Source organism: Triturus cristatus, chromosome 12, assembly GCF_964204655.1.
Source record: "Triturus cristatus chromosome 12, aTriCri1.1, whole genome shotgun sequence".
Taxonomy (NCBI): domain Eukaryota; kingdom Metazoa; phylum Chordata; class Amphibia; order Caudata; family Salamandridae; genus Triturus; species Triturus cristatus.
In genome coordinates this window covers 637430943-637454499 of record NC_140595.1, presented here as the reverse complement: position 1 = coordinate 637454499, position 23557 = coordinate 637430943, and the positions used below count along the sequence as shown (strand labels likewise).

The 23557-nt window shown below is 41.6% G+C and overlaps 1 protein-coding gene across 2 annotated transcripts in view; it reads right to left on the bottom strand.

Annotated features, from left to right (window-relative positions):
• The window catches only part of FBXO31 (F-box protein 31), a 292218-nt gene that overhangs the window by 160320 nt on the left and 108341 nt on the right, over positions 1–23557 (bottom strand). The window contains exons 2-3 of one of the 2 annotated variants that reach the window (XM_085637496.1): positions 15039–15110; positions 2024–2110 (exon numbers count right to left, since the gene is read on the bottom strand). In XM_085637496.1, coding sequence (XP_085493622.1) covers positions 2024–2110; positions 15039–15110 — 159 coding nt within the window. The remainder of the gene's footprint in view (positions 1–2023; positions 2111–15038; positions 15111–23557) is intronic. The other variant, XM_085637497.1, reaches the window with a different exon arrangement.

Here is a 23557-nt window from a genome sequence, read left to right as displayed (position 1 = left end):
GTTGGAGACCCCTGCCTTAAAGGGTATTGTTTTTTGTGTGTGTGTATATATATATATATATATATATATATATATATATATATATATACACACACACACACACACACATATACATACACATATACATACACACACTTTAATTGGGGGGGCCCACCATACACTCCCATATTTTTTACTTTTACCCTCTTACCACCAATAACCTTACCCATCCCTAAACTCAAAAAAAAAAAAAGCATCAACACCCTTACCCACCGCAAAACCTTTGTCCATCCCTAAACCTTATAAACACCCTTACCACCCAATACCCATACCCGCCCCTAAACCCTAAGGCCCTTACCACTCTATACCCTTACACACCCGTAAACCATAACACCCTTACCACCCTATTCTCTCACCCACCCCAAACCCTAAAACCTCCCTACCCTAAATATATATATATATATATACATATATACACACCTAAATTTGGGAACTACCCAGAGTTCTCAGCTTCCTCTTTTGCATAATCTATTCAGCACTCGAAGCCTGAAAGAGTATTGCTTAGATACATGTATGTACATACACACACTTACATTTACCTGATATATACTTACCATCTTATTGTAAAGGCATGCGTGGTTAAGGCAATGCGTGGTAAATGCCGCATTTTAAAGGCGGTTTTTCATATATCCATGGAAAGAAAAGTTACTTCCGATGTTGGCAAAGCATTTTGGGTAATTTTGTGGAAATTATGCACATTTCACAGACAAAAAGTTGGAAATTTTGCACAACTTAATCAGTACCTAAAAATAGATACAGGCATGCAGGAAAATCATACTACACAAAATCAAGAGTCTAATTTCAGTTAGTAGAACAGGTTACAGAGATTCTTCACTTCACTTCCCTTTTAATAAGTGTGCAACAAACAAATATCTCATGCTGGAAAAAAGACAAAACCAAAGAAGTGACCTGACCTCCAAATACTGGAACAAGCAGTCAATGTATGTGCACATGATAAGCTGTGGGCTCCTTTCTGTGGTTGAAGGACCACAGAATAGCACCGTTTACAGTGTTGATAAAAAGGTCATTTATGACCGCAGAGTATAGAGTAACTGGCTTAATTTAATAAGTGGTAGTGTGCTCTACTGTGCTGTCTTTTCTTCAGGCCTACAAAGAAGCATCTAACACTTAGTTCCTTTCACTAGACCCATCTTTATCTGCACATTCAAAACCATCAATCCTCATTATCATAACAACTCTTTCACCATTCCAGATGCACCGCCTGCTAGACATGCATCACAACCCCATTGCTACAGGGTGCAAGCTCCACTTTGAAACCATCTTCTAACTTTTAAATCCAAATGTGAAGATCTCATTCAGGTGCACCTCATAAGATCTACTTTTGTCTGGCAAGGGGTCATCGCTACAGATTTGAAAGTACATTCTGTTTGTTGACTCTATAGTACGTTTTTATTGGCACAATAGCAGTAGCTATTGCCATTCACAGCTGCCTAGGATCCCCCATTACCTAAAACTCATTCAATTACTAAACCATCAAAGGTCTTGACTCCGAAGTTATTGCCCACACCCCCACTAATGCTTATCTCCGTCTCAGATCACACGAGTAATCCTTCCTCACATGATTTACATGGGAATGTTGTATGCATTTGAGAAGATAGGAGGTGAGCCGGAAAGATCACAAACAACAGCACTCAAAAAACGGAGCAGGGCACCAGTTAAACCAACAAGGCTTTATTTTAGATTAAATAAGCACATCTAACATTTGCTCTATCGAGAAGCTACAAAAGAGTACATTAAAGCCCACATCAAACTTCTGTACCTGTATGCAAGATCGCTTTGGGGAGTTAGGCACTGGCATTTTGAAAGTGCAAGCTTTCAGGTCACCATTATTAAGGGCTTTGTCACAATCTACAGTGAGCAGTCATACAGTTCATCAGTTTAGGATCAACAGCAGATGCACCTCCAGGCTTGTGCACACACAAACTGCACCAAGCAATGGTTTCACAACACATGTGGTACGTACGGCAGGTGTAAACATCTCTGTATTCCATATTTTCATAATCAGGAAGGATTTTCATGAACCGGCCAGACTTCACACGTGGATTTATACCTGAACAGACACAGCAGGATAAGCAACAGAATATTTCAACTGTGCTAATACCAAATGGTCTTGGACAATAAACAGCTTTTCAATAAATACTTGTTATACTCCTTTTTCAAGTCTGACTTGTCACACTCTCTTCCTATCAAATCAATACATTCTGCTCCTCCAGCTCCCTCGAGTTGCTTTCTCTTCAGCCCTATGCCAATCACTCTTGGCAGTGGGCATTTTCCTTGGAGCCAAGCTACTCAAGCAGACATAGCATCGTTCCTATTTCCAAAAATCATCATCTTGTTTGTAGATAGATCTCGAGTCAGAGTAATTTACAGCATAAATGTTTGCAAACCTCCTGTGACATAATGAAATTACAGGTACTTTCAAGGAGCCTAACAATGCACCTCATAACATTCAAAGGTATGTGTTACATAAAACAACACAGCAAATGGCAAAAAAATAAACTCATTAACACATACTCATATTTTCAAAGACAACAAGCTGAATGCTGTAGAAGCAAAGCATTTCTGCATGATCTAGCCGATCATACTGGATAGTGAACTGAAGCAACAGAAAATTGTCTACAGAAGGTCTCTCTTCCCAAAAATCTGCCATGTGAGTTGCAATTCTTGACAAAAAGTACAGGCTTGCCCGACGCTACAAAAAATAAACACCCGATCCCTAACACTATCGTGAGCTGGCCATGTAGATTCCAGTCCCGTCGGACGAAATTATGTTTTAGAAGAAACAAGTCATATTTTTCTCATTCTGCAACAGCAGAAAGGATAAAAGTCTTTCTTGCAATTACAATTCATCACAGGGTTCTTCATTGAAAAAATAAGAACTGGATGTCTCCATTGATGTGCACGACCTTGGAGCATTTTTGGCATAGAGTCATTTTTATTTTTACTAGACTGAATAACACGAATGACAAAGTAAAAGTACATGCTACCTTTTTTGAATCACCAATTTGACAATATCCCAGGAGGCAGTACTGCTTGCAGATGAGAATGATGAATACAGGTTTGAAGAACCATCAAGGTTTCTCTCTCATTCCAGCACTCTCCACTCAAAGTGCAAACCTTTGAACAAGCGGTTGTTAAAGATCTGGAGGGGACACAGACTCAAGACAAGATTGTCTATCAGAACTTACCAACCTGTGAAATACATACACTTCAAGATACAAAGGCATCCTAATTAAACTAGTAGATAAAGGAGGAGCTATTGTTATCCAATACACTAATGAATGCAGAAAAGAATGCCTCAGATTACTGCTTTGACTAGCTAAGAAATTATTCCACTCCTAGCCTTTTGACTACCATACAATCTATGGGGATGTAAGCAGAAGCCGAGGGCTAGATCACTATATTAGAATCAGACTGTTTAATAAACACCCATCCTAAGGTTACCTAGTTCTGTATGTTGCTAAATAGCCATAGAAAAGTAATGCTATTCATAAGGACTATCCATAGTTTCTGGGACTGATCCACTCCCGTGACCTCCTTCCGCGACTTTTTCTTGAGAATGTTAGAGATTAAGATGCCATCATAAGTGAAAGATACAAAGGTTATACTGAACATCAAAGACATTTCATTTGATGAGGAACAAGACCTTCTTAGGAGTTTAGATGTGGAGACACTCTATACCAGCATCCCTTCAAGGTGCCAAATTCCAGGTTACAGAAGATATACTACAATCTAGTGAATTGGAAAACATCACCCCTGGCTATTGCGTTATGGAATGTGCAGCTCTGCTACTACCCGTTTTTTAGTTTAAAGATACATTATACCAACAGATGCAAAGGACATCAATGAGCAGCACCCTGGCACCCAGTCAAGCATGTTTATATGTGCAGTATTGAAATGTAGATAATCTACCCTGAATAGAACCCTTACGAGCATCAAATTTGGCTATGGTGCGGATATTTGATCAAATGGTCCAATGAACAAACAGCACAGGACTTTTTAACCTGGAACAACACTAGACCCTCATCAGCAACTTTTTTCTGGATCAGAATATCACTCCCAAAGGAAGGCAGTTGATCACAAAGGCATATCACTAACATAACCCACTAACAGCAATGCATTACTAAGTTTCAAATTAGGTAATCCTCCGAGAACTTAGAGAAAACGTCCACATACAAGAGAAGTAGAAGAACTCACCATGAAATTAAAGGATAGCACCCACTAGGATAACAGGGAGCGCAAATAAAAGCACAAAACCATAACTGAAGCTCTAGGAGGACCCAGGATATGAACAAAGAATGAAAGAATTACCTGTTTGACCATTTATTTATCGGTTTCTAACAATATTAAGAAGGCCATCAGCAATGATGGGCAAATTCTGAACATTGGGAGAATGCATCAGTCAAACAAAAAAGAGTCGATGAGCAACAATCTACCATCTGTGAACTTCCAATTGTTATAGCTTTCCATGCGACCACTGCACTGTTTGCACATTCACCTTAACTACAAACGAAATTGGTCTGGGACTAAAACACCATGACAGACAAGAACACCTAACTGTAACATGGGACATTGTGATCTTTATTTTTCTAACCTGGTGTGAGATCAGTTTTGGTGAGGTGCTTCACTTTATTGCTGTTTGAAGTGTTGCACAAATACTTTACACATTGCCTTCAGATGAAGCCTGACTGCTCTGTGCCAAGGTACCAGAGGGCTGAGCACAAGTGGATTTAGGGTTGGCTTGTGCCTCACCCTGACAAGGACTGTGGTTGCTGCTTGAGTAGAGTTTCACCCCCCCTCAACCAGTAAGCACGTCGCCGTCACAGACGGACACCAAATGGTGGTATGTCGACGCCCACCCCAAAAAAAAAAAAAACACAGAAGAAATACTACAATTCCAAACCCAACCACTAGATGGCGATCTAATGCACGGCATGTGGATCCAGAAAAGATTCACACTGCAAAAACCAATTTCTTAAATAAACTAATCATGTTGGGTTTGCTACTATGTCGACAGATCTCAATTTTGGGCTTAGTGGTTGCAGATGCTACCCCTTAAGTTGAATTCATAATGTTCTGTGGGGAGACAGATTCTTCATGGGGTGAAATGTGTGGGTGGATTGCTTTTAGTAATGTTTCTTTTATTCACCGTGTTTCAGTTGCACCATGCTCTATGTTCCGTCACATGCACTGATGCTTTCTGTGCAAAATGGTTCAATACTTCGGTACACTGAGTACTAAGTTAATGTTTTGGAATGTCGAAGCCTTAACAATGAATTTAAGAGGGGGATGGTACTGCAACAGGCCCAGGAATGGTCACCTGCAGTTCTTCTGCTGGAGGAAACGCACCTGGTGAGTACCAATTGTAAATTTCTGAACAGGTTTGGTTACATCAGAGTATATCATACCAGATTCACTCACAATTTAAAGGGGGGAGGAAGGGATTCGCCATCCATCTGCTTAAAACCTTCTCTTTGGAAGTAAAAGGTATTTCACAATCCCTTGGGCTGCTGAGTTGCTGAATCAGGCCAAAAGAGGTTAGAATGTGGAATATTGAGAGAGTATATGCGCCCCCATCTGTGACTGAGGGAACCTTGCTGGAGCTTGCTGCCCTTTTGTTGAAATTCTCCTTGGGTGGGACGGTGTCGGGAGGAAACTGTCACTTGGTTATGGATCCAGATCTGAACTGTACTGGCCCTTGAGGCACCAGAGCTCAACTCTTGGAGGTGTAGGCTGAATCAATGGGTCTGAGCGATGTTTGGAGGGTTTGTAACCCTGAGAGACTCCAATACACATACCACTCTCACATCCTTAATACTCTATCGAGGATAGACTACTACTTTGCCTCAACTAATGACCTTCGTGTTATAAGCAGTGTTCGAATTATGTCCAGAAGTTTCTCGATAACTACTCTGTGGAGGCGGCACTAGGGGAGGAGGCACGCCTGGGGTGGCTAGAAGGTTGACGGTTCAGCGGGTAGCTCTATCAGGAGGTCAAATATGTTGAAGAACTGAGGGAGTATATACACCTATTCTTTCAGCAAAACACAGGTTTGGTTTCTTCTGCAGGTGCACTCTGAGAGGTGCAAGATAATGGCATACACAGCTAAACTGAAGCAGGATTGTCTAAAGGAGATTACCGAGCTCAAAAAGCAACTAGCAGAGCTTGAGATGAGGTGGTCATTATCCCCTTCGTGGAAAATCTGTGTCTGCCGTCAATGGTCAGAGAGGTGGTTATGGCTAAAATCATTGACTCCACATGGATGGAATGGCTGGCATCCCAACACAAAATATATGAGAACGGAGATAAGGTAGGGAAACAAATCTATTGAACAGCAAGCAGGATAGAGACCCAGTGGTTAGCACTGAAAAATGACTCTACGTTTGGAGTGGTGGTGGACTTCCATGGCATTGCTAATGTTTTTGCTAGGTATTGCGTGGCCTTATGTGCTAAAAGATACTGGAACTGCAAAGGTTAATATTGAAGGACCACCCAATGACTAAATTGTCTAAAGCTGAGAAAAAGATCCTGGCACTCCGCTGTTGGAGGAGAAGCTGCAGTCTGCGCTGGGGGACATGCTGGTAAGTAAAACCCCCGGGCCTAATGGCTTCACCATCAAATTCTTTAAGTGCTGTGGTTCTGATTTTATCCCTCACATGCTGTCTATGTTCCAATAGGCATTTCAAGAGGGCACGCTTTCACAGGACCTATGAGGCACCACGACTCATGTTCTATACAATCCTGGACATCCCTCCATAGACAATGCATCTCACAGACCCACCTGCCTTATCAATATTGAGGTAAAGATTGTTGCAAAAATGCTCAGACAGGCAAGCTGGAGTAATTTGAACCGTCACACACCTGTACCAAAACATCTTTATGCCAAAGAGGAGAACTAGGCATTGTATTGGAAGATTGATGGTCACCTTTGCACAAGCAGGTCAGCTGCAAATAACGCTGTTCTAGTCTTGACAGATTTTGAAAAGGCCTTTGATTATGTGGGTGGGCCATATCTACACTCATTCCTAGAGAAGACGAACTTTGGCCCCTCATTACCATGTGTAGTTTAACACTCTTTTCCCTGGGTGAGAGTGCAGGTTAATGGGGTATTAACGGAACTCTTTGCAATCCAGCAAGGTATGTGGTAGGGGTGCCGTCTGTCCCCACTTTTGTTCGTCCTGGTGATTGAGCAGCTAACAATGTGGGTCAGGTTGGATGCACGGTATAGGGGTATCAGATGGGGTGGAAGCCATGAGGACCGCATCGCTCCATGCGGATGACGTCCACTGTATGTGGGAAGGCCTGCCCTCACTAACCCAAGGATTTGCCAGATACTGGGAGGCTTCGGGTCAAATCTTTGGTGGTTGCCTTGCGAGGAGACATGTGCCCTGCTTACTGGCAGATGGTGGGGTTCCCATGGTAAATCGAAATTTAAGTATCTAGGCATGCATATCGCAAAGAGCCCAAGCATTGGTTGGGACATGAATGGCCCACCACCTGACCAAAATTACATCTTACATGGACAAATGGAGCCAGCTGCAGCTTTCCTTCATGGTGTAGGGAACTATCTTTAAGATGACTGCACTACTCCAATTGCTCTACATCCTACCAAACTACCAGTTCCCTGCCCCAGATAGCTTTCTCAGCATGTTGCAATCCATCATCACCAGTTACCACTGGGTGGGCCACAGGTTCTCCTTCATTAAATGTGTTCAATTCCTGTACGATGAGGGGTTTAGGGATTGCAGATGTTATGCTTTACTATTAGGTGGTGGAGTTGATCCCCATGAATGATTTGAGTCAGACCCATCTACGAAAAGCCAATGTCAGCCTTCAGATGGAGAATCTTGGTATCCCTCAGCATTTATCTGTGCTGTATGGAGGGCGGAAACCCCAGCATCTCCCACAGATCATGAGGATTCCCTTGTTCTGCAGGTAGAAGGCCCTAAAAGGTATGAGCTAGTACAAGTGAATCACCATAAGACACCCTTTTGTCATGGGATATATTTTCCCTCTATAGACACATTGTCTAGATCCAAGTTCCGAGACACTATTGGGATCTCCACAAAACGAGAGGTCAGGGAGGGGTACTCTATCAAGTGTCCAGAAGGGCAGCCTCATAGTAGATTTGGATATTGGGTAGAGCCAATCCCCCTGGTCTATTTCTAATTGTAGTGTGGAGAGCTTAACTCTGGAGATCATGTTATTCCATATAAACTCTCTGAACATTGAATCTCTTTCTTTAAATATTTTTACGTTTATCTTAAGAGGAATGTTAATAAATAAGAAATTTAATAAGGGTAGAATAGACATCTTTAAGAGCCCGACCCGGCCTATCAAAGTCAATGGTAATATAGACCACTTGTCTAATAAACTTTTGATCTTAGATTTCATTGTCGTGTAATTTAAACTAAAAAGTTGATCAACTTGGCTGGAGACATAAATACCCAGATACCTTATTGGGTCTGTTTTCATCGAATTTCGGGGGTAAAAAATTATAGTCATTATTTAGTATTAACATTTCTGTTTTATTTTGATTTATTTTATATCCCCCAATTTGTTCAAATCTTCTAAACTCCGCTAATACCTCGCTCCAGTTCGTTTCATCCGGATATAGATACAAGATTATGTCGTCTGCAAATAATTTCATTTTTGGCATCCCATCGATGGGAGCTCTGATTAAAAGATTATCCCTTATTCTACATGCCAATGGCTCTATAAAAAATGTAAACAAGATAGGTGAGAGGTGGCAGCCCTGCCTTGTCCCTCGTTTTATTTCTACTTCCCCAATTGATTCACCATTTATAATCAATTTGGCATGAGCTCCTTGATATATATTCTTTAGCATTTTAATAGTTTGGCTAGGAAACCCAAACTTAGATAAACCAAAAAAAAGAGCTTCCCAATTCACTAAGTCGAAAGCTTTTTCGGCATCGACCATTGTGATAAAAATAGGTAGTTTATTTACAGAGGCAAAGTCTAAAGTCTGAATTAAAAACCGGGTATTTGTTGACATAGATCTACCTAAGATAAACCCAGTCTGATCCGGATGAATTAGAACTTGGGCTATAGGTGTGAAGCGCTGAGCCCAGATTTTCATCAATATTTTAAAATCTGCATTCAAAAGGCTGATTGGTCTATACGAATTCACATCTTTTTCATTCTTCCCCTTTTTAACAAAACTAATCAAAATAGACTCCGTAAAAGTTCTGGGAACCTTACCACCCTGCTTAATATAAGTAAATATTTTTTTTTAAAAGGGAGTTAGTATCTTCTTAAAAGTTTTATATAGCTCAATCGGGAGCCCGTCCGCTCCACAGGCTTTTGCCCCTGGAATTAGACCTATGGCCTTTTCTATTTCGTCTTTGGATATATCCATTTAAAGCTGTTTTGCCATTTCTCTTGTAAGACTGGGTATCTCGACTTGCTCATAAAATTGATCAATCTGCTCTATTCCAGCCGGATATTCAGTTGCGTATAATTTAGTATAGTGTTCCAAGAATGTTTGCGCAGTCTCTCCTTTTACAGTTAAAAGGCCATTATTTCTGGGGTCAATGATTTCAGTCTTGCTTAGTTTTAGTAGCACTAGCGAGCATTTTACCAATCAACTGGTTTTCTTCATATACTCGTTGCTGGTAAGCTCTGGAACTAGCTATCTCTTCTATAATAAAAAATTCTTTCAGTTCATATTTAGCTTTAATCAGATGCCTTTTGTCCTCCTCTAACGTGGCAGTCCGATTATTTACTGCCTTTGTTGCCTTTTCAACATTCTGTTGGAGATTATTGATTTTTTCTCTCCTCTGCTTCGTTTGGGCGGCCGAATAGGCTATTATTTGGCCCCTTAGAGCAGCCTTAAACCCCCCCATACAGAGAATATTTCTGCCGTGTTCTCATTTCTGTTAAAAAACTCCTTTATCCATTCCTCCGTGTTATTGACCCACTGGCTATCCTGTAAGAGGAGTCGATCCATCTGCCACTTGGATCTTGATCTCACCTCTTCATTAATTTTGATCTCCACTTTTATTAGGGAATGATCCGAGAAAGGGTTTGTCAAAATTTGTGTACTCTTATACCCCAAAGATTGTTATTAACAAAAAATCAATTCTGGATGCTGTATTGTATTTATTGGAATAACAAGTAAATTCCATCTTAAGGGGATTAGCATCACGCCAAGGATCTATTAATACATGTTCTGCTATTAAGCCTTCTGGCGCTTTCTTGGTTTGGGGTTTCAGCTCTTTTTTTTTCCTATTTGAGGTATCCTTTTTTAAGTTTTGGATAAAATTGAAATCTCCACCCCAGATAATTTTCCCCGGACTCCCCCGTAGTATTTCCCCTATTTTAATTACAGCTACATTGTCATCCATTACAGGGGCATAATAATTCACAAAATTAAATGAAGCCCTTTTATCTGGCTTCAACCCAGATCCATCTACCCAGAGGATCTCTTACTATTTGGCCAAATTGCAAAAATATATAGCAACTCCTCTGAAAGCCAGTCCGGCAGAGGCGAAAAAGACGTGAGAAAACCAATGAGGAAGAAATAGATTTGGAAAATTTGATTTTAAATCTGTTTCTTGTAAAAACAAGACTTGAGGTGTCAGGGAGGTAAGCCATCTAATCAGACCCCTATACTTCTGTTTATTTAAAATCCCGTTAACATTTAGAGAGTATATACTACACAAGTTTGTCATCTCTTATATAATTCCATCTTCCTTCCACTAACTACTTTCCACCAGTTACCTGAAGAAACATAACCTATCCATCGTCTGCCTGCTTTAACCTTGCATAGCTTAGCTAATTTAACCTTTTCGACTTCTGCTCGACTTCTGCTCATTATTATTTTGCTTTTACATCCCCCCCTACTGACCCGAGGTCCTCCCAGTCCCCACCCCCACCCCCTACCACTTGCCCTCCCCTTGCTTTGTGGAAAACCCCCTAGCTGCCACGCAGCCCACATTGCACCCCTCCCAAAAACCTTAGGGGCGTCTTGGAGTTACGCCCAAGATGAACCCGCCCTTACCCCCAGATCCCGCCCATTCTAAAAAAAAAAAATTTTTTTTCTGTATATTGCTTTATTTCCCCCACCCTCCTGTGTCCTGTGAGTGTTATAAAACCCTAAATGCTCAACCCCCTGCTTGAACGAACAGTCGTATTAGACTGGATTTGTTGTAGTTAACAAGTGAATGCTCTGGCAGGCTCAATCCTAAAAATGGAGCTCAATGTTTTTAGACAAGTGTATCCTTGTGACCAACCCTTTGGTGCAGCAGATGATTGTATTGGTTGGCAAGCAAAGCTTGAAGGGCAAAGAAGATCATTTTTGTATAGGGGTCATTAAACTGTAACCACCTTATCTTTCACAAATGAGCATCTGTTCTCTTTAATAATATGCTTGAAATCTGATCAGCACATATCAGTATCAAACAAGGAGAGAGCTCTTGCTTTGGCATCCAAAGCTCCAGATTAAGTGTCAGCTGCAAGAGCCAAAGGCTAAAAAGCCAAGGTGTAGGAGCCAGCCAGATGTTTTGCAGATACCACTTTCAAATTAACGCATACTAAAACCAACTGAGTGCATAGAATTAAAACACTAAAATAATGCAAAACAGATAAACATCTAGACTCAATTTAGTTTATTTAATTTACAGTTGACTGAACTGATTTTTGAAGATAAATTCATCATCTCTAATCGCAGTACCTCAATCATGTTCTCTTACCATTTATCAACACTATCTTACCTGCTGTATCCACACACACACACACGTCCATTACTTTCCTAGATGGGCCATTCTCTCACCTCATCTCCACTCTCACGCTTTGGAAAATCAAAGTGCAAACAGGGGGTCTATATTGCATATACAATACAGAAATATGAGGCCCTAACAACTAATAACTATTTAAATGGACATTTTGTGAGCGGTTTGATTGTTTACACACAGGTTCACCTCAAAGCACTTAAAGAAGAGTTATAAACAGCCCCCCAACGACCCAAATATTATGCTGAATATAACAGCAAACTTGCAAAATCCTCTGAGATATAGGTAAATATGGAGATTTCAACCACGCTTGGAAATCTGAAAAGTAGATCGGGTAAAAAAAGTGTCAGTCAGATGTCCAACTCTGACGTCGACTTGTCATTGACCGAGCACTTGCTTTTAAGTAGCCTCTGGAAGGTTATGTTTTTATAATAGAAAAACAGCTGGCAATTTTACGTTTTCCACTGATAGACAGGACTCCCACAGCATGACAGCAAATTGTACACAGATTTAGCATGATTGGCAGTTTCAGAAAATATCAGGGTAAATCCATATGCGGTTTTTTTGATATTAAAGAATCTCAAAAGGTTATTTCTCTGTAATATTTACCACCCCTCTGCCGTGTGTCCCACAGCTGAAAAACACCTCACACTCCAGTAGAGGTGCCCATTTACACAAGTATAAAGTAATAATCTTACCATATGTCATATGCTGCCTTCCATGGCAGTCACAGTACATACATTCTGAGAAAATGTTCAAATAAGAAGTGTTGCTATTTTTTCTTGTTTATGAGTAGATCAAGTAATAAAACGAAAAATATGCATTCCTATAGGCAAGGATTATTGAGGACCCTTTCTACTGGATCCTTACCTTAAATAATTGAAAACCATAGGTTTTTCAGGGGCATTATGTCCCAAACTGCAACGGACTGGGACACGCATCTGTGCTTGTGGTGCTGTCAAAAGTAGGTTGTAAACTATGGCAATGTAAGGAGTGCAATGCGTGTATACTTACGGTAAGTCAGACCACTCAATGAGTTAATCACTATTGACATCCATGTGTAAACTGCAGGTCACACCCAGCAGAGAGGACTCAACAGGTTCACCAAATTGATTCCCCTTCCACTGGAAAACAGTGACACCTGCTATTTGCAGTGCTACAAAACAATGAACACTCTTGCAGTGTGTGGGATACGATCAAGTTTATAAGAAAAGAGATTGCTAGGCAATTTCTTGACAATGAGCCTTCTTTGTGAAGGAATTTAGCACCACGACATCCCCTTGGGTTAACATTGAGCTTTACAAATTCTCAAAATAAACAAGTAAATACATTTCAAGTCGTTGTCATTCCTAAAAATTGCTAGCTGCACCTCCAAATCAGTTATTTTTACATGAAGTTCACTTTGTGCGTGTTGCAGTGTGGCTCTTTTAAAAGGGATGAACAGACATGGGCTGCTGCTTGATGAGCAAGCTTGCGATTATGCCGGTAAAACAGTAAGGTACATTTGGTAGAGTGTAAAATTATAGAATAGTTTTGAATCAATCATGTGATACTGCGAAAAATTATGCAAGCGTTTGGAAGTGCTTTCTCTGTGGGCGAAAGGTCATAAAAACTCCAAATTTGGACATGTACTTGTGAAAAGAGAAAAAAAAAGTAAGTTAAATTGCCAACTATTGGAAACAAAAGCCCAGCGAAAGGGACAACTATTGTAATTAATTCTAAATGGAGAGGTGTATCGTTGTATGGAAACACCACCACTACATGTTGTATCTGCTGTTGCATTTGTTAATTTTAACTAATTGCAGAAAGGTCCACAAGGGAGGATTCCACCTTTCAGCATTGAAAAGAAATACGCTTTGGGGGGCGCTCAGAGTACAGAAAGCTAGCAAATGAATCTCAGCATTTCTTTTTGAATATAGGAAGATGTTTATCAGACTGACATTAGCAGAAGGGCCCCAACAGTAGCAGGTTTATTTGGAGTACAGACTTTCATCTAGTCTTTACAACCTGCTTCAGAACATGGCAGTCACATTTAAGATGCACTCCTTCCCAAGCATTATCTGAGGTTTACCACCTCCAAGGTGCTTTATCTGTTTGAAATCATAGGCAAGTACTTCGGAGAAGGGAGGGCTGGAGTTCCACATTAGCACTATATAGGTGGGCAGCTCTAGGTTTGACTATGGATGTTTACAGTTTGATAATATCGAGAAATAGATATGATAAATAGACATGGGATATTTTGCTACACTGGTCATCTTAACCCTTTGAGTTGATATTCTGTTTATCACCCCTTTGACATCAACCACAAGACCTATATTCAAATAAAATCGGTCACTAGCCTTTAGAGCCTAATTTTTTACCAAAATGAATACAATTTCAGAAAGAATAATACCAGCACAAGTGACATTATACATAACAAAATCCTTTTATAAATATATTTTTTTAATACTTTTCCATTTCAAGTGAAAAAAAGTATTAACAAATGTGCATTAAATGAATTAGTTTCATATATACAATATGGTTGGTCCAGCACATCTTTCTTGAATATCTAACAGATGCTGTATCAAAAGATGCTTTAAGATTTTCTCTTTTCTGAAAAACTTACGTGTTCTAGTTCACAGCAGACGGGAGTTTACTCAAAAGATAGCCAACACATGTTTTACGGTTTAAACTATTAGCTTCTTCTGGGCTTTGCTTTGTAGAGGAATGCATGAAATGCCACTCCATCCAAATTCTACAGTAGAACTATAAGAGGAAACCTTGCTCTTGGAGCATAAAATTAAAAAATCTCACAGGGAAAATCCAATCCTCAAAAGCTCTTGAATATGAAATCCAAATATTCCAAATCACAAATTTCAGCCTATGATAGCGTTAAACTATACTTAATTTGGTAAAAAATTAAGACTTCCCATATTTCTGTAGGTAGTGTCTGGTTTGGTTTGCCCAGAAAGCTTCTGGTTGGTAGGGTTGCTAATCTTGTGAATAGTAGCTTTGTAAGAAGGGCCATTAGTGTATAATTACATTTCCTCCTACTCCTCTACATAATTTCCAATCAATGTTTGGTATCACAATTTCTATAGTGCTTGAACTGCTCTTCAGGGGAACGAAGGGTGCTGTTGCACTAGCCAAAGGTAACGCTTTTCCTTGATTTTCTCTGGCATGATTACTGTGTAGTAAAATTATAGTGACAATACAGATCTGTACAGGATTTTGAAGGATACTTACGCTTCACGTACACATCTTGACACGATATACCGCTGATCTCAAGCTTCCGTAGGTTCTCACAGATACCATACTCTGCAATGACAAAACATAACATCAAAACTCAGGATCCAGAAACTCCACAAAAACTGCAGATGATAATGGTTTTATAGTTCAAAACAAGGATGTCTTAACTAAAATGTAGCCCAACCTGCTCAGTTTAGCCCCTATTGAGTGCTAATACAACATCAGGGTATACATCAGCCCTGTTCACAATCTGTACCGGAAATGCCATTGATTATCTCTGCAAGATTTTTATTGCAAAGACTGAAATGTGCGAGGACGCAGGACAAGAAATGCAAGTGTCAACCCTGAAGGGCACACTGGCTCTAAACTGAAATACTGATACAACAAGTGGAAGAGGAAAACGACCAAAAGGAATGAAGAATGGGAGATGGAGAAGTAAAAGAATGTGCATAGCAAGGAGTGGGAGCCAGTCAATAAGTATAATATGGCAACAACAGATAGTGAGGACTAACTGCTAGAGAGAGCACACAAGTCATGCACCCACTTGCAATATCTATGGTAAACAAGCATGCAGGTCACAGATCTAAGCCCCATCGTGGCGAACTCAGCTTTTCCATAATCCAGGATTAGCACCCTCTATGAATGTGGATATTGATTTAATTAACAAGGTGAATGAGGACATAAATCACTATTTGTCTCCATTCCATGTTCACAGTGACAACGGTGAGCAGGGACTGGACGCAGGTAGGGAACATTGAATCCGTGTGTCCACTTTTACGATTTGGGGTGCAGGACAATTGCTAATCTATTCATTGAGCATGTGGTGCGAGGCATGAACCGCTGGGAATTACTCATATCTCATTATGTAATAGTAGCTTGCCACTGCAAAGTGGACAGTAGCGGTTATAGCCATTAGCAGCGAGCAGAAACTCTTGAGCACCGACACTTATGCTATTTCCCTGTAAAGCACTTAATGCTAGACTGAGGTGGCCCTAAAGAGCTGGAAGGTGGAGAATGAACGAGGATCAGAGGAGAGGGAGCCTTGCCATTAGAATGAGCTTCCCCTAAATGATCGCATTACACTTGCCGACTCAGCATTAGTGACAAATGTGTAGCCTACTTTAGACTGCTGGTCAGTAGGACACGAGAGGCAAGAAGAAGGGAGAGAACCATAAAGTGGAAAATTTCAGCTTGTAGCATACAAAACTTATTTGCACTGATCTATTAATAAGAAGGACATGGGTGGAAGTCACTCGTCTGGTTCTTAATTACGTATGGTAAGTGATGAAGCACCTATGTGAGCCCTGACAAAATTTGACTTTTGCACCAAAGAGACACAAGGCTCTTTATCCGGTATCATTAAAAAATCAAATCTCCAACTGCGTGTAAATAAATCATAAATCTCTAACTGCGCAAAAAGTTGTTTAACTGCCCTTTGCACGAGACGATGGCAGTACCTGCTTTGTCAAGAGGCAGAGGGATAGGGACAAAGGTCTTGCCTCTCAGTCCTCTGAGCATTAATCTGTTACAAGGTACTCTCTTCCCCCAGACAGTCCAGAGTTCTCTTTGTGTTCCTGCAGTGATGTTTGATATGATACGGTTCTGCATGAACCAATCCCCAGCTAGCTTTCTTTATTTTGTTTTTTACTCAAGTTGCTTACTTGTTTTTTTTTTTTAATTTAAAGATGGGACATGAGCTACTAGCTATCCACATTTAACCCATAAAGGGGATTTTCACAATTTTCATGGAATTTGTTCTGACATTAAGTGCATAGTAGAAACTGTATTTTTCCATATTTCACATGATCTCTCATCAATTTTAAAAACCAGTGACAACTGAAGGCTCACCTATGTCCATGCATGTGTATAATAAGCTAATAAAAGTGTCCAATTGTTTACACAGAGGTTAATAATGGAACAGTAGATTATAATGTACAAGCTGCAGCTTAGCATGTAATAAACTCTTAGGGCTTGAGAGATACATTGTGTGTTTCAATGTGTTCCCCCCCCCCCCCCATGTGCACCACCAAAAATAGCAGAACTGACCTAGACTGACGAATATCAGTAACCAATTGTATACATTTTTAATACCTAGGTCTTAATTTGGAGCATATCCTATTAAACCAGCATGCACAAGGGTTTCAGGATAATACCGTACTGGAATTCACCTTATAGCTATTTGTAGGTGAAAACTGCTTGTGGACCAAATAAAAATCTAATGGGCTTAGAATCCACCCATTGCTTACCATGACTTGGCTTTACTGTTGCTCGCCTTTGCTTGCTTCTTAATATATGACTTGCCTACCTTTTCTTGTGTTTGTCTCTTCTCTGGAGCATAGTCTCTTTTACAATCCTTTTGATTGACTAACTTGTATCCTTACAGGTCTCATATTTTGGAAACTATTTTTTCATTGCATTCAGGCACTCCATGAGAGCAAGTTTTCTAGTTTTCCTTCATGTACGGTTTCCCCCAAATACTCCCCCATACCGCCTTGCGGCTCCACCTTCCTCCACCAGTTACAATCCTTCCTGACAGGGAGAAGCTTCCAGGTTCGCCAGGGCGACCACTACTCGAGAAACATAGGTTTGGGTCAGGGCGTCCCCCAGGGTTCGTCCCTGAGCCCAACCTTGTTTAATCTCTATGTCTCTCCAGTGGCTTCAATTGCCGTGAGTCACGGATTGAGCATCGTGTCATACGCCGATGACACGCAGCTGGCTATCTCCCTATCGCGTGCACCCGGTCTTGCGATGGACAGTTTCAGGAACTGCTTGCAAGAACTTGCAGCCTGGATGTCCACCAACTGCCTTAAGTTAAACGGCAACAAGACCGAGGTGCTCGTTGTGGGGGGGAACCCATCTGTTTGGTCATCGGCGTGGTGGCCTCCATGTCTGGATGAAGCTCCCATACCCCGCCAGGGAGTAAAAAACCTAGGCGTATGGCTCGACGATGACCTATCTTTTGGACCCCAAATAGACCGAGTCGCAGGCGTCTGTTTTGGTGTCCTAAAAACCATAAGGAAGGTCCTTGACCTCCTTCCTATGTCAGCACGGAAAACACTGGTACATGCCCTTGTGACATCACGCCTAGACTACGGCAACCTACTTTACCTAGGTACCACCTGCAAAGCCATGAATCGCCTTCAGGTAATACAGAACGCGGCAGCCCGTCTCATCCTAAAAATCCCTAAACGATCAGACACCAAAGCCGCTCTCAAAACCCTCCACTGGTTGCCAGTAAAAAGCAGAGTGGAATTCAAAGCCCTCTGTACTTGCCACCGCATCCTGGCTAAGAAATCTCCTATTCCACTCCAGAACTTAGTGACAAGGTATACACCTGCGCGCGAGCTGCGCTCCTCATATGAGGGCCTACTTAAGGTTCCTAGGGTCAAAAGAGCCCGTATGGGCGGACGCTCCTTCCGCTATCTGGCAGCGAAAAGCTGGAATTCCCTCCCTCTCCATCTCCGTTTGGATCCATCCGAATCCAGCTTCCGCAAGAACCTAAAAACACACCTGTTCTCCAGATAACGGATCACTGGTCTCCACCTCGCTCAGAGTTCTTCAGTTGCAGCGCGGGGACACGCTTTGGCGTAACCAAGCGCTTTTTATAAGCTACCCTTAATAATAATAATAATAATAAGAAAAAAGAAAAAATGGCATCCGCATCATTCAGTAGATGCCTGCATGCAAATATGCGGATGCATGAGTGCACCTGCAGAACAACACAGCCTTACGGCAGCAAGTGTACGCGGTTACGTGTATGCCACGTCAGCCCATCTTTTATTTCCTCTCGATGCTGTACAGCATTAGCACACAAAAAAAAACACATTGCTATTGCCAAGAGCCACAAAGGGGTCACCTATTGGCTTTGCTAATGTTTATTAAAAGAAGGAGGAATTAATGAATACCTTTAAAATTGATTCTTTCTCCTCAGACCTTCTAAACAGTTCAAGGAGACAAACTTGAGACAATGCCTGCCCACCTTGAATATTATACTGGAATTAGAAAAATAGTTAAAATGTCTGGTATAGAACATTCTACACACTAAAATTAAATCAATGGACTGAACACTAATTTTCTATTTGTGTAACATTCTACAATATTTTTTGTAGAGTGCCGCTCGCAGGCGAGGTCAACGCTTCACTTTTACCTGCTGCTGTTTTAATTTGATCGCCTACGGAGCTGCTGGCTGTCACGTTTGGGAGGCGCTGAGGTGCTTTTGGGGATTACTGAGCTGCCGGGACTGCGAGGACCAGCGTGCCCTGTCTGACTTTGTGCTTCACGCACCTGGTTCCTCTTCTCGGCCCCTCCCCCTATCTCTCAAGCTCCTACATTAAGCCTCGCGGCCCCCGCTTCGCGGGAGCCGCTCGCAGGCGAGGTCAACGCTTCACTTTTACCTGCTGCTGTTTTAATTTGATCGCCCACGGAGCTGCTGGCTGTCACGTTTGGGAGGCGCTGAGGTGCTTTTGGGGATTACTGAGCTGCCGGGACTGCGAGGACCAGCGTGCCCTGTCTGACTTCGTGCTTCACGCACCTGGTTCCTCTTCTCGGCCCCTCCCCCTATCTCTCAAGCTCCTACATTAAGCCTCGCGGCCCCCGCTTCGCGGGTGCCGCTCGCAGGCGAGGTCAACGCTTCACTTTTACCTGCTGCTGTTTTAATTTGATCGCCTACGGAGCTGCTGGCTGTCACGTTTGGGAGGCGCTGAGGTGCTTTTGGGGATTACTGAGCTGCCGGGACTGCGAGGACCAGCGTGCCCTGTCTGACTTCGTGCTTCACGCACCTGGTTCCTCTTCTCGGCCCCTCCCCTCCATTATAACTAGGACTGGAACTGCTCACGCGTTAGCGGGACGCGAGCGGGGCTAAGGCTGGGGCTAAGCCTGGGCAAAGGGCGGGCCGTCTGAGGCCGTCCGAGGACGATCCGGGACGGGACGGGCCACCCCTCTAATCTCCTGAGCTCGGTGAGACAATTATTTCCGTATTGCCCAAAGTTTCCTATTTTGACACATATTTTCCTCTACAGCTCATAAGATGTCTCTTGATGCTGAGAATCCCCGTACCTTAACAGTTAACACCTCTAAAGGCCTAGTATCAGGAACTATTGATCAGTTCTTCAAACGCGTATCTTCTGTTTTGGAGAAAGAAATAGCGGACACTGAAAAACGCCTATCATTAGATCTCCTAACAGGCAAACGTTCTTCATTGGGTATGATTGGTACCGCTCTCTCTCCAGATGTGTTAAACGAGGGAGCAGGTACCTCCAAAACCTATTCTACGCACAGAAGGACAAAAAAAGTTCCACATACTGATTCCTTAGGTGCTGTTCCTTTATCTGATGACATAACTAGCCTAACCCTTTCAGGGCTATCAGATTCTCCGAACCTAGTTATCACCCCCTCTCTTATTGTGGAACCAGAGGCTAATAGACAACCAGCAAGAAAGAGACGACGTACTTCAATGAAGCCATCTGTGGTTAAAAAGAAGAAGGCTAAACCTTCAGCCCAAAACCCGAATGTATTAGGTTTTGTACCGCAAAAAAACTCTCATTCAACCACTAATGTTTTGGGAGAATCTCCTAATGATCTACTTACAAAAATAGAGATTTTGTTTAAATCTCTTTTACTTCCTCTTTTGGAAAGGTCTAGACTGATAAATGCACACTTGGAAGATTTAAGCAAACAAGTGGAAAGAAATAATTCAGTTATCACTGAACTGCTTAATACTTACACCAAAAGCAGTAGTAATGATCAGTACCTTTCCACATCTTTTGCGGCAACGCAACCCTCACCTACCGATAATTTGCCTAATTCAACTATTGCACGGGGGGAAAACTCTGCGGTAATATCATCTAATAAAACCACAGAGTCTGGTAAATCCCACCATGCAATAAACGGCAAAGAATTGGATGGGGAGGAAAAGGCAGTTAATAGTCCCAAAATCGGCCTCCCAGAAGTAAGCGATGAGATAAAAAGCAAAAATGTGAATATTTCCCTGGGAACAACCAATGTGAGGAAGAGGCCTATAAGAGAACAAGAGAGTAGCGATTGGTTACCCCAGTCCCATTACACTTCAGCAAGTAGAAGAGTGGATTTACCCCCAGAATCAGCCCCTTACACAATTATTCTGACAGGGGTTCCTGAACTACCAGAAGGCGTAAGGGAGGACTTTTATGCGTTAAAAAACAAAACCATTCACTGGTTGACCCATAACAGACCCCTCCCTGCACATATAAATGGAGAAATTCTCATGGTGAGACGTACATGCTGGGTAGGAACAAGACCAAAGGAAAAAAAGGGGGATGTTATCATTATAAACTTTAGAGATCACAGGGCGGTTAGATGCATAGGGGATTGGTATGAAGCTAGAGGGGAGGAAGCAATCTCCACACATTTTGTCAACTACTTCTACCCAAGAGAACTGATTTCCCATCCTAAACCCTATGCTAGAAAAGAACCACCATTTAATCGGAGGGTAGTAGAGCGCTATTCCTCCTATCAAGCCCCACGCAATCACTTCTCTAATCCCCAGTTAAATGATGGGTTTCTGATTAATAACCATCAATTCTGTCAGGATTTAAATCCATCTTCTTGGAATAATTATCCTTACACACATCAGAGGTTCAATATACCTACTGCTAATCCTTATGCAGTTTTGTATAATTTGGAAGATGTAGACTGACTCAATGATGGAGATACCCAACTATGGAAACCCACAGAATTTTGTCAATCCCCTTCTAATGCTAAGGACCCTGTAGCTGAAAACGTGGAAACCCAAATAACAGAAAATACTGCTCCTCAAATGGTTCAAAAACCTATACAAACGGGTGGCATAGTCACTCCCCCAACGAGGAATAATTGTAGTGATTCTCTTGGACAGTTGGGGCCTGTAGAACTAAGAGCTTCAGAGAACCCCATTGTAGTGGGAGCTACTAATATAAACAAAAGCTCTAACATAAGAGAATCTGACATCATATTACAAATTATGTCATGGAACATCGCTGGCATATGCCCCAAAATAATGGATGGGTCTTTAATGGATTTTGTTGAAGACCACCATGTAATCTCTTTACAAGAGACATGGTCCACCGATGAACAACATTTGATGGGCTATAAAACATATTTTTCACCGGCAGTTGCGGGCCCTCATGGTAGGGCAAAGGGGGGCTTGACGATATTTATAAAAAACACTATACCTGGGTTAAAAGTAACCCCCCTTAGACTCCATACTAATTATCAAGTCTTGAAACTCACATTTATAAGGAAGGGGGCAGTATTTCTAGTGAACTTCTACGATAACCTCCCTGATTGTGAGAGATTAGAATTGCTTGGGGCACTTCGTAATAAACTCCTTACTTTGACAAGAAAAACACAAGGGTCAGAAGTCCCTAGCATCGTTTGGGGTGGTGACTTTAATCACCACCCCTGCAGCGTGAAAAACAGTAACATCTGTGGGGTGGGGGACGAAACTGATAATCATGTGACTCATTTTAGCCACACAAAGATAGGAGATCTCCTAAATGAAACGATGGCTGAATTAGGCCTAGTGATCTTAAATAAGGTAAATACTCCTACAGGTCAGCTACAGCCCACCTATCTGGGTAGGGGCTGGGAGACAACAATTGATTATTTTCTGGTCTCATCTACATTGGAAAACAAAGCCCAGGGTTTTAGAGTAATAAACAATATATTAAGTGATCATGCAGCCTTGGTTTTTTCCTTGACCATCGATGAGGGGAAATTTACCCCTTATACGATGATGAATGTCCTTACACAGAATAATATCCACCTTACAAAATTAAATGGCTTCACCATAGGTTGGGGCAAGATAGAACCAGAAGCGCTAACCAAGAAGGTGGTCCAGGCAGTATACCCTGCAATTGGGAAATGTTTAGACACTCAAACTAACCAATTAGAATTATTGCACAATTTTAAAATAATATTAGAGAAAGTAAAAGATCTTTTAACCCGCATTAACAAAGGGGAAAAGGGCGAGAAAAGAGGGTGGTTTAACCATGAATGCACCCTAGCTCATAAACTTTTAAAAAAAGCCTTGACCAAACCTGTACGAGATCAAGAGGAAATTAGCGATTTAAGGAGATCTTATCGCCTAGCTTGTAAAAAAAGAAAACAGGAACTAAAAAAATCTTTATGGGACCAATTATACGAGAGTTCTCAGGCAAAAAATGGTGAAATGTTTTGGAAGGTGGTAAAGACCCCCTTCCTGACCGATAGCTGTGACCAACCAAGAGTCGAAGTGGCGATTGATGGCGTAACATGGGTGAACCACTTCTCTAAAGTTTTTAGTAAAACACAAGTAGTGGACCCATTAGAAAATACGAATGTTAGCCCCCAAGAAATCTTATTTCCGATTCCATTAACCTTTGAACTACACGAAGTCATAAATGCCGTTAAAGCAAGTAAATCTGGTAAAGCCCCAGGACCAGATGGTGTACCTGTCGATTTTTTTAAATTTAAACTTGACCTCTGGGCGCCAATTTTGAAGGGGGTCTTTGATGCGGCAA